The 12,143-nt window shown below is 45.1% G+C and overlaps 1 protein-coding gene and 1 long non-coding RNA gene across 4 annotated transcripts in view; one reads left to right on the top strand and one right to left on the bottom strand.

Moving 5' to 3' along the window:
* The window catches only part of LOC146021933 (phospholipid-transporting ATPase IC-like), a 61,362-nt gene extending 51,350 nt beyond the window's left edge, over window positions 1-10,012 (top strand). Inside the window, exons 20-28 of the mRNA XM_083155241.1 lie at window positions 66-141; window positions 911-1,043; window positions 1,428-1,716; window positions 2,034-2,257; window positions 3,050-3,133; window positions 4,026-4,271; window positions 5,004-5,142; window positions 5,987-6,117; window positions 9,296-10,012. Of these exons, the coding sequence (XP_083011367.1) occupies window positions 66-141; window positions 911-1,043; window positions 1,428-1,716; window positions 2,034-2,257; window positions 3,050-3,133; window positions 4,026-4,271; window positions 5,004-5,142; window positions 5,987-6,117; window positions 9,296-9,526 (1,553 nt within the window). The 3' untranslated portion in view covers window positions 9,527-10,012. The remainder of the gene's footprint in view (window positions 1-65; window positions 142-910; window positions 1,044-1,427; window positions 1,717-2,033; window positions 2,258-3,049; window positions 3,134-4,025; window positions 4,272-5,003; window positions 5,143-5,986; window positions 6,118-9,295) is intronic.
* The window catches only part of LOC146021976 (uncharacterized), a 155,674-nt gene that overhangs the window by 63,045 nt on the left and 80,486 nt on the right, over window positions 1-12,143 (bottom strand). The window lies entirely within an intron of this gene.

The following is a 12,143-nucleotide window of genomic DNA, read 5'->3' as shown; positions in this document are numbered from 1 at the left end:
GCAGCAAATTCAGAATTTTTTTTTTCGAAATTCATAAATTTCTTTGAATTCTCACTTTGTTTCAGAAACTGCCGAAAATATCGGATTTGCTTGTGAGCTTCTAACCGATGAAACAAATATCTACTACGGGGAAGACATTAAGTATGTGGTCACAGAGATGAATGACCTATTATTAACACCCATTGTTTAGATTTCTTGTGATAAGGATCAATAATGAAGCTTGCAATATGGCGTTGCCTTGTGTGGTATGTTATGTCGGCATTCTGCATGTCGTCAGTGCGAATGTCACATGGGTGTTGTCAATATGTCAACAGGCATGGTCATTATTTAATCAATGTGCATGTCGACATACTATTTAGACCCTAAGCTTAAATCTAGCACTAAAATGTGCTGCTGACATTGGGACTGTTGACACATCACATGTCAACGGAACGTCCATGCCGACATAAATTTTGAGATTATATGGAAAATTTGATGAGTGTTTTTTTTCTTACTGATGTTGCTATGGATAACCAATCAGACATGATCTATCATCTTCTAGAAGTTTCTAAATAAAAAATTCTGATGGGTGGCCCAATAGAACTCCTATCTCAGTAAATTTCCCCCTATGACTGGATATTGATGTTGACCAATAATTATGTGATCTCAACACTAACACATGCCATTATTTTTAGTATTATGTGTTCATTGTCTACAATTAGGCGCCTTGACCCAAGGGTCATTTACATAGCCTAAGCAATTAAAGGGGATCTATTTCAAAATAGTCCACTGTAGAATATCATCAAATGTGACCAAATATGGTCTACGGGCACACAATGCTCCTCAAATACTCCATATATTTCACAGTAGTGGTCAGGTCACCTGATCTCTTAACAATTAGGCCTAATGTTTTTTTTTTCTTTTTTTCCAGTGCCCTACTACAGACACGGATGGAGAATCAGAGGAACCAAACTGCCGGTATCTCAGGAGCATCTCGGACTACGCCGGAACCCTACTTCCAGATGGACCAAAAACGCTCCTTAATCATAACTGGTTCCTGGCTGGTACGTCGAAGCATAAACTGTTCAACTTTTCAGAACATGAGGCAAAATGCCTCATTGGTCAGTGATGTCACCAGGTCCTGTAATAGGACAAGCTGTGTGTATTAGAATATTATTATTAGCTCATTTTTTAATTGATTAATAAAGTTCTTCCAAAAGAGGCTGTCTACCCTATGTAGGATGTACAGCCATTGGTCAAGAGTCCAGTAGAGTCATACGGTAATGGTACACAGCGCGAGTCCATCCATGGGGGTGTGGTATGAAAAGTCATTATTCAGAGTCTTGACAAGTCATGAACCTAGACATCAGATTGTCGCAATTTAGTTCTTGCATATATCAGCCTAACCCTAAAAATAACCTAGAAATGTACTCCCGATATTCATTCAGAATGAAATACTCCTTGAAAAGAAGAAAAAGAAGAAGAAACGTCTGAAGCTGAAATTCCCCAAGACGGCAGAGGAGAAGGAGCAGGACCTGCTGGAGAAGAGGAAAGCCTACGCCATAAAAGAACAGCGCCAGAAAAACTTTGTAGACCTGGCATGCGAGTGCAGTTCGGTCATCTGCTGTAGAGTGACTCCGAAACAGAAGGCCATGGTTGTTGACTTGGTGAAGAAATACAAGAAGGCCATCACTTTAGCTATCGGAGATGGTGCCAATGACGTCAATATGATTAAGAGTAAGTTGGGTTGAAGAAGAGTAGGATGTCCCTGGCTAAGGACAGTTTATGTTCCAGCTAAACATTAGGCTTAGCCAATGATGTCATGGGGAAGAGGAAAGTACCATTTACTTCTCTTTTTTTAGGACTAATTTGAAAGTGTTAATTCCACGCAAAATGATTTGCACCACAGTAATAAAGATTATATAGATGACGTAGAAGATTATGTAGATGACCGTTGTCGGAAGATATTCTAAATTAAAATGTCCTACATATGTTCCCTCAAACGCTATTCTATGATATCTGTTTACTAGTCAAATCTGTCTTTCTCCTTGCAGCTGCCCATATAGGTGTCGGTATAAGTGGCCAAGAAGGGATGCAAGCAGTCATGTCCAGCGACTACTCCTTTGCTCAGTTCCGGTTCCTCCAAAGACTAATTCTGGTTCATGGTCGCTGGTCGTACATCCGCATGTGCAAGTTTCTAGGCTTTTTCTTCTACAAAAACTTTGCGTTTACGTTAGTTCACTTCTGGTACTCGTTCTTCAATGGATTTTCTGCCCAGGTAAGTTCAGTGCCATTAACAAGTTATGTTGCTTAAGGGAAGTTGTATTAAGCCTTCTTAAGTTGCCCATACAACCAATCTGCTATCACCTATTGTTTTTATAGACGGTGTACTTGGCTGAGACATGGACAAGGACAAGTGGGGAAGAAGCTATGGACAACTTCCCCACTTTTCCACCCTTAAGAAAGCTTGATATCTCCTATTGAATTGCATGGTGTGACGTACCCACCATACATGTTCAGGTATGCCGGGCCAGCAGTCGGAATTCCAACGGTCACTATACTGACCTCGGAATCCCAACTGCTGGTGCTCTGACAGGGGGTGAGCGCGAAGAAGCTTGGTGGCTTGCTTTGATCACCACAGGTTTTATTCTCCATCTATGGGGATCGTGGACCACCACAAGGGAGAATAGCCCCTGTCATTCAGGATCCCGTCTGTTGGGCATTTAAAAGTGCGCCAGGGGGCTACTGCAGAGCTGCCCAGGCATCTCTGAAGACCCTGTCACTAGGTGTGGAATAATAAATGATGATGATGATGATGATTGCTGAAACAACAATACAAACCGTTCAAACCAGTAATGTCACAAAGGAACGTTGAGTATTGGGTGAGCCCAAATAAGGGGGCACCCTACAGCGTGTTGGCACAGATACATATAAGCCAAGACTCCAAATACATCCTGGCGAGCACTCTAGTGACCAGACAGGAGGGTAGGGGTTTTATATGTATCTATTTGATTCCTATTACAAAGTATAATTTTTAACAACTTTATTTGTCTTGACCTTTGTCTTTTAGACTGTGTATGAAGACTGGTTCATCGCACTGTACAACGTCCTGTACACCAGTCTACCTGTTCTCCTCGTTGGTTTGTTGGATCAGGTACGTCATGCTTGTGTGATCGCAAGTAGTGCACGTATATCGATGGCTCGAGAGCAAAAGTCCTCTGTAGCGCACCATAAGCTATATATTGTATATAACGAAAATGTCAGACACGGTGTAAATTGCTTCAAATTTGTTTCACGTTCTACACACTTATGGCGGCATTCAATTAGCCACAATAGTTTCATGTGGCTGGTGGATTCGCCTGTGGCTGTCCAATTGCTAATTGAAAAGCCAGCTTGGGTTTATTGGGGAAACAAAATCCCCTGAAAGGAACCCTATTTGTGTGTGTTCATGAAAAAATGTGTTTTTTGGGGGAGCACCAGTGACCAGAGAGGCATAGCCACTCACCACGGACACCCCCCCCCCCCCCCAGCCGCCTACGCCCACTGCGGTCACCGCTGCCACCCCCGCAGCAGCCCCTGTCAATGAAGCACTCATACAAGTGCCACAATAACCATATATTTTAATGGGCTTTTTTAGCCCATGACTTTGCCCCGCCCCCTCAGTGCTTCATCCTCTTATTCCTTTATACACTTGTTTGGGAGGCACTCTTACCGGTGCCTCCCAAACTATTTTACAAATTTATAAAATAATTAAAAGAAAATACTTCTGACACACATTATGTGTGATAGGTATGTTATTTGTATTTAAAAAATGCCATATATCGACATAATGTGAATGTCGATGTTCGATATCTTATGTTGGTTCTATTTTACTGGCAAACTAAATTTTGCAAACATTCTTGGATATAGTACATGACTGCTTAACCCCAGGTGTAATAGGATTTGCAGCTTGGTAAAATCCATGAGTTCCCACAACATAGAGCGTCTTCTAGGCAAGGGATTTTATTGTTGCGATGTAATACTTTACCGGCATTTCTTTGCTCCAGGATGTCAGTGACAAGCTGAGTCTGCGCTTCCCGCGGTTGTACATTCCCGGGCAGAAAGATCTACTCTTCAACTACAAAAAGTTTTTCCTGAGCTTGTTTCACGGCATAGTGACATCACTGGTGGTCTTCTTCATACCGTACGGAGCGTTCTTGTTAACAATGGGGCAGGACGGAGAGGCACCGTCTGATTACCAGTCTTTCGCGGTCACGACGGCCACTGCGCTGATCATAACTGTCAATTTCCAGGTAAGACTCTAAACTGGAAGTAGGCCACTGAGAGCATCCCAAATCTGCAGATCTCCGGTCATTGCTCACATATGTTGTATTGTCACAGATAGCTGTTGTGGCCGGAATTATATCCTGGAACTAAATTGTTTGGTATTATCCCTTTGATTGTTAACTGAATTTGTCAAAATAGGTGTGAAAATTACCAAGCAAACATTTATATTCATCGACATGGCCTGTAATGTTACCTTATTTATGGAAATATAATCTTTTTTTACACAACATTAACAAGTGTGAGTGACACTGGCATTTTTAGCGGATATTTTGCACATCTCACAGATCTTGGTACTCAAAGGGTTAATATTCATTAATTAGAGAGCGGCGCTTCTCATTTTGGGGGACATTCAGGCTGGCCGGACAGCCGTGACCCTGTCCCATTCTCGGCAGGCTAGATGCAATGTCCCGCCTACCGGACACCAAAAAGGGGGTGTGGCCGCAAGATTCGGCCTTGGATCGTTGAGCTGCACCCGGGAGCTCCATGGCCATTCTCAGCAGAAGAGCAGTCGGGCCCATTCTGCCGAGATCCCTGTTCAATGCTGTCATGAAGACAGCGTATAATAGGGCCCCGCAGCTATTTTCCCCCGTCGGGAACAGCGGCAGGAGATTGAATACCCCCCTGTGTGTCCTGTTTTATGTTTCAGTATGTTCTTTACTTTTGTACTCAAGATTGTGTTGTTTTTTTATTGTGGACAGATTGGGCTGGACACGTCGTACTGGACGTTCGTGAATGCGTTTTCCGTCTTCGGAAGCATCGCCATCTACTTTGGGATAATGTTTGACCTCCACAGTGCTGGGATTCATGTTCTTTTCCCATCCAAGTTCATATTCACAGGTAAAGAGCCCTCTCTTGTACCAGGTACCTGAATACATGTACAGTATGAATCCCTCCCGTCGCACAGCCCTCTCCGCTTGCACAATTACATTTCTCTTCTACTCAGCGACCTCCTATACACGCTTCTCTTCTCACTCGTATTCGCTCATCTCTGCCAACGGCAGCCGCCCTGGGTAGTACGCGGACACCTCCTCCGCTTCCTTACATCTCCCCTGTATTGTGTACTGAGAATTGTGCTGCAAATTCTTACCTGTGATCTGCTTTAGTTTTTCTGTAATGTTTAGTTCTGTGGTACCCTGTGTGCCCTCTGTATGGCGCTGCCAACCACTGGTGGAGCCTTTATAAATCAATTGTAGTTTGTATTATTATTATTATTATTCTAAGTGGATTACCATACAACCTAAATTGTAGTCCTATACTTATCAGGATGCTGGCCAGAGTGGATTAGTCTCTTGGGGGGTAAATTTACGAAAGCTTTTAAAACGTAATGTAATGTTGCCCATAGCAACCAATCAGGGGGTGTCTGTTAGATCTATTGCATCCTCAAAAAAATAGAGATGTGCATGATCACATTTACTGGGTTCTTATCGACAAATTCGTTCAGATTTATGGACTTTTTCTTATTGGCTATTTAAAACATTCGACTGATAGCCAATGAGATCCCGCTTTAAGATCTAGGTAAATCCGAACCTTCACATCTCTACTAGAAAATGAAAGACAGAATCTGGTTGCTATGGGCCACGCCCCCTCTTCTCGTATTTAGAAGCTTTAGTAAATGTACCCCTTATTGTATGGTTTTAGTCATTGTTGATGACGGCGTGTTGCTCTTGTTCTGACATTTCAGGGGCGGCTCCCAATGCTCTACGGCAGCCGTATCTCTGGCTCACCATCGTCCTTACGGTCGCCATCTGTTTGCTGCCTGTTGTTGCCCTAAGGTTCCTTGCCAAGATGATGCAGCCGTCTGAGAGCGAGAAAGTAAGTGCCCAATATATTCATACAATAAAATAACCGTAATAATGAGGTGAAGAGCGTGTGCGGTAGTCATCACATGGTCAACACATGCAGATCCACAGGTGATGTAGTGGTTAGCATTACTGCCTCACAGCACTGAGGTCATGGGTTCCATTCCCACCATGTGTTATATATACAGGGCAGTACGGATGGTGTAATGGTTACATCACTGCCTCACAGCGCTGAGGTCATGGGTTCTATTCCCACCATGTGTTATATATACAGGGCAGTACGGATGGTGTAATGGTTACATCACTGCCTCACAGCGCTGAGGTCATGGGTTCTATTCCCACCATGTGTTATATATATATGGGGCAGTACGGATGGTGTAATGGTTAGCATTACTGCCTCACAGCGCTGAGGTCATGGGTTCTATCCCCACCATGTGTTCTATCCCCACCATGTGTTATATATACGGGGCAGTACGGATGGTGTAATGGTTACATTACTGCCTCACAGCGCTGAGGTCATGGGTTCTATCCCCACCATGTGTTATATATACGGGGCAGTACGGACGGTGTAATGGTTAGCATTACTGCCTCACAGCGCTGAGGTCATGGGTTCTATCCCCACCATGTGTTATATATACGGGGCAGTACTGATGGTGTAATGGTTACATTACTGCCTCACAGCACTGAGGTCATGGGTTCTATCCCCACCATGTGTTATATATACGGGCAGTATGGACGGTGTAATGGTTAGTATTACTGCCTCACCGCACTGAGGTCATGGGTTCTATCCCCACCATGTGTTATATATACGGGGCAGTACGGATGGTGTAATGGTTAGCATTACTGCCTCACAGCACTGAGGTCATGGGTTCTATCCCCACCATGTGTTATATATACGTTGCAGTATGGATGGTGTAATGGTTAGCATTACTGCCTCACAGCACTGAGGTCATGGGTTCTATTCCCACCATGTGTTATATATACGGGGCAGTACGGATGGTGTAATGGTTAGCATTACTGCCTCACAGTACTGAGGTCATGGGTTCTATCCCCACCATGTGTTATATATAAAAGCAGTATGGACGGTGTAATGGTTACATTACTGCCTCACAGCACTGAGGTCATGGGTTCTATCCCCACCATGTGTTATATATACGGGGCAGTACGGATGGTGTAATGGTTAGCATTACTGCCTCACAGCACTGAGGTCATGGGTTCTATTCCCACCATGTGTTATATATACGGGGCAGTACGGATGGTGTAATGGTTAGCATTACTGCCTCACAGTACTGAGGTCATGGGTTCCATCCCCACCATTGCTCTAAATGTGTGGAGTTTGTGTATTCTCCCCGTGTCTGTGTGGGTTTCCTCCGGATACTCCAATTTCCTCCCACAATCTAAAAATATACTGGTAGGGTAATTGGTTCGCAACAAAAGCAACCCTAGAATATCTGTGTGTGCCTGTACATGTGGTAGGGAATAGATTGTAAGCTCCACTTGGGCAGGGACTGATGTGACTGGGCAAATATTATCTGTACAGCGCTGCGGAACGTGTGGGACTGAAAATTTTATAGTGAAAGGAGCAGTTTCACAGCAGCACAGAGCATATCAGGAAATGAGTGATGTGATAGTGAGGTGAGTGTTGCTGCAAGGCCAGACTAGCCAAGTGGCAAACGTAAAGTCCCATCCTACCACGTCCGCCGATAAGAGATGAAGAACCACAGGTTGGCTTAACATATTTGCGTCTTAGTTAATGAATGTTTTTAACCCTTTGAGTGCAGAGTGAATTTGTCAAAATAGACTTGAAAATTTCCAAGCAAATATTTTTATTCATCATAATGACCTGTAATGTTTACATTTTATATAGGAAATACGGTACTTGTTTCCTAGCACGGCCACAATCGCATTGATCTTGTGCCCTTAATAGTGGTATGCGATGGCCCCCGACGCGATGGACCCGATTTCCCATTGAAATGCATTGAAAAGTTAAAAAATCGCGTCGCATGCGGCTAAACAAGCATTAAATGGTCCCGACGCGATGCCCCCGATTTCCCATAGGGAACAATGTTAAATGGCTCAATTTACCCAAACCAACAGGGAACAATGTAAAATGGTCCAGAAACCCCCCAAAACACCCCTGAACAGTGAAATGGCCCCCCAAAATTAGTTAACGCCACCCCACGATCAACGCGAACCCGAAGCGTGGCGAGCGCAGCGGTACGCGTCCTCCGACCTTTTCATACCCCCGTGGAGTTGAGAATAGAATAGTGTGGCGAGCGCAGCGAGCTACCGAGCCCGAAGCGTGGCGAGGGGACGCGGATACCTTAACAGGTAAACGCGTCCCCTCGCGGGCTTCACAGGTGTCCGCGTCGCCACGGACACCTGTGAAGCCCGCGAGGGGACGCGTATAACTGTGAATGTATCCGCGTCCCCTCGCGGGGCTCGCCACGCTTCGGGCTCGCTGCGCTCGCCACACTATTCTATTCTCAACTCCACGCCGACGTGGATAGTGGGGGTATGAAAAGGTCGGAGGACGCGTACCGCCGCCCCTCGCGGGCTCGCTGCGCTCACCACGCTTCAGGTTCACGTTGATCGTGGGGTGGCGTTAACTAATTTTGGGGGGCCATTTCACTGTTCTGGGGTGTTTTGGGGGGTTTCTGGACCATTTAACATTGTTCCCTGTTCATTTGGGTAAATTGAGCCATTTAACATTGTTCCCTATGGGAAATCGGGGGCATCGCATCGGGACCATCGCATGCGATTTTTTAGCATGCATGCGATGCGACCGATTTTTTTTTTTTTTTTACCTGCGATGCCCCCGATTAGAATCGGTGTGGCCGTGCTAGGAAACAAGTACCGGAAATACAATCTTTTTTTTTTTATTTTTTTTTTTATATACACCTTTTTTATTTGAATTTATATGACAAACTGTTAAACTACACATCCCAGCATGCCCTGCTACAGTTTTGCTATTTAGGCATGCAAAAAATTGTTGCAGGGCATGCTGGGATGTGTAGTTGAACAACATATGGAGGGCTAAAGATCCCCATCCCTGCCTTTTAGAACTTTAGTACTTTGCATGGTTAGGGAGGTTTTGGGGAAGTTGGTAGGAAGTAAAAAGACCCAGGGGAAACAAAGGTGTAAGCCAGGCCAAGGGATTCCAAATATAACCCATCGCTCTTCTTTTTAAGATTCTAAAGAACGTGAAGAAGTTCAAAACGGAAGAAGCTCAGTGGAAACCACGGGCCAGCGCGATAAGACGCGGCGCATCGAAGAGACGCTCTGCTTACGCCTTCTCCCACCAACGCGGATATGCCGACCTCATCTCCACGGGGCGCAATATCGCCAAGAAACGGGCGCCGCTGGACGCTGTGCTGGGCGCCAACGCGGCAGAGATCATGCAGTCGGCAGCCAAGGACTGATTGGCCGTAGTCTTCAATGCTTTTTTTAACTCAGTCTTGCACATGGAAGTTGTGCTTAGAGATATATATATTTTTTAAAACCATTTCCCTCAGGATTGTTTTATACGAATGTACATTTAATCTGGAGATTTGCTGAAGCCCTTTGGAATTGTGAATACGGCATATACAAGACTAAGTTATTTTTCCGTGTCCGTTGTACTGCAACGACGCCTGCAAACGCTTTGTTTTTGAGACTATTATAAGGAGCCAATCACAGAACTGCAAATAGAAGAGTTTTATGCGATGAGGATTCGATCTTTAGAAGACATTGAGATCGGCGGCCGGCAGACTCATTGTACTGTATCTTTACCAAAATTATGTTCGGGACAATTTTTTTTTCTTATCAAAGATACTTTTTATTTGGAGCGCAGCAACCTGTGAAATCATTGTTTACGTTTTAGCCTTTGCATTTATTTAATGTTGTTAATAAACTGTAGTAAAGGTTTATTTCTGTCTCTCTTATTAATAAATGGTCTACTTACAGTAGGGTTCCCATTGCCGGAAGTCTAGACTTGACATGTTGGCGGAAGCGGTGTGGTATGACTTGAGTTATCGCGTTGGCAACCACCAAGTCTACCCAAAGGATATGTCGGCATGATGAAAATGTCTGTGGTGACCTAGTGGTCTCTTAAGTTCTCCACTGCGTGCTACCTGTATTCGCCTCACTGCGCCCAACCCTAGCAGTCTTCATAGTCAGGCATGTGAGCCCGTCAACAGTGGTTGTTGAACTGGTTCCTGTAAACAGTTTTTAGACTAATCTTACATATAGAATGTCACCACATTTGGTTGGGTTGCCAGATGACCTTATGGCAGTCTGGAGTCCGACAGTCATCACACCGACGTTGGAATGTTGACTGTTAAAAGCCAGTCAGGGCCTATTCTCCCTCATGGGGGTCCAAAACCCCCATAGAGTGAGAATAGCATAGGTATCGAGCCCACAGTGTGGCAAGCGCAGAGAACCTACAAGGGGATTCGTGCTGCTTGCTCCACTGTCGTGAGTCCCTGAAGCCGGGATTCCGACATGGGACTAATGACTGTTGGAATCTTGACTGTCGGCGCGGTATACCACACCTATTTGGTTGGGAGCCGATAGGGGGAAACAAGGGTACAATGTGAAAATGGCCCCCATACACTAGTACGATTTGGGCCGATGTGCGGACCCTTCAGCTACACATCATGGGTGCTTTTTAGCACTGAATCTGTAGGTGTGTGCCAGCGGAGAAGCACCGCTGGCACACACCTATGTGCAGGGATGGACAGTGGTGGGTGTTGGGCAGCGGTGAGGGGCGGGCTCGGGCAGTGTCGAATGGCAGGTGGTGGGAGGGAAGCAGCAGCAGAAGAATAAAAAAAAAACACTTTTAAAAGATGGGAGGCTGCTGATTGGCTGGGAGTGCTCTATCGGCCAGCTCACCGCTGCCCGGCTCTCCTGCTCCCCGACGTTGCTGCAGCTTCCCAGGAGTTTTGCATGCGATGAATTGCATGTAAAAAATTACATGTCAAGTGCCAAATCGTAAGTGAGCCTCCCGGGGAGCTGCCCAGACAGCTCAAGGGGAATTTGGTCAGACTTGTCTTAAGAGATTAAGTACAAGCCAATCAGTTACCACCTTACATTTTACAGACTGTGGTGGAGACCATGAACTGATTTCTCTCCCGTGCAGCTACATGCTAGCGTATGTGTATGCACACCCAACCTGTAGCATGGCAGTTGCGAGCTGATTGGCTGGCTGTTTATCACTTTTGAAGCTTGAGAAGTGTTCGAAAAATGACAGTTGGGAGCTGATTGGCTGCTACTTTATCTCTATCCAAACTTTGAGAAATATGCACCTTTACTGTTGAGCCATCTCACATACATGTAAAAAATAAATGCGGTAGGGAATATAGATTGTAAGCTCCACTGGGGCAGGGTCTGATGTGAGTGTTCAACTATTCTCTGTACAGCGCTGCGGAATATGTGTGCGCTATATGATTAACTGACAATAAATCAATCAAGCTTACGGATCCCCAGTCACTTCGTAAAAAAAATACTTACTCTGACACCAAGGGGTTAATAAAGATCTATTCGCCACTAGAGGGCACCACTGCTGAGAGAACAGATTATGGCCCTTATTCTGGTTTACTCGCAAGGCAGCTAATTCTATCATTTGCAGCCTTGCGAGTCCCCCAGACGATACGCCTGCCGAATACCATGAACACTCTGCGTTCCCATGGGTGTGGCTATCTGCCGCTGCCCCATTCCCTCAGCCCACAGTCTTGGGGGCATGCGCCTTGGTCGCGCACACCCGGCGTATGCACTTGCTCAAAAATTCTCAGCTCTAGACTATATGGGTCAGTTTATGCTATAACAAGCAGGCACCACTAGAGGGAGCATTTACTCCATTTAAATGATTGTGCAGGTGATCTATTGAACCTGGAGAGAGCGTATCAAACAATTCACACCGGTCATTTATTATTCCCAGTCTATGATATGACAAAGGTGGATTGATTTGTACATCTACACTGTGATAAATCTCCTCCATAGAATTCTATAGAGAACCGGGAACCCTGGGATATAGAGTTTGCTTCATAACATTTACATTTC

This window comes from Crinia signifera, chromosome 1, assembly GCF_055691185.1.
Source record: "Crinia signifera chromosome 1, ASM5569118v1, whole genome shotgun sequence".
Lineage (NCBI taxonomy): Eukaryota > Metazoa > Chordata > Amphibia > Anura > Myobatrachidae > Crinia > Crinia signifera.
Note: the sequence above shows the minus strand (reverse complement) of the source record. Positions and strands in the feature narration are given on the sequence as shown.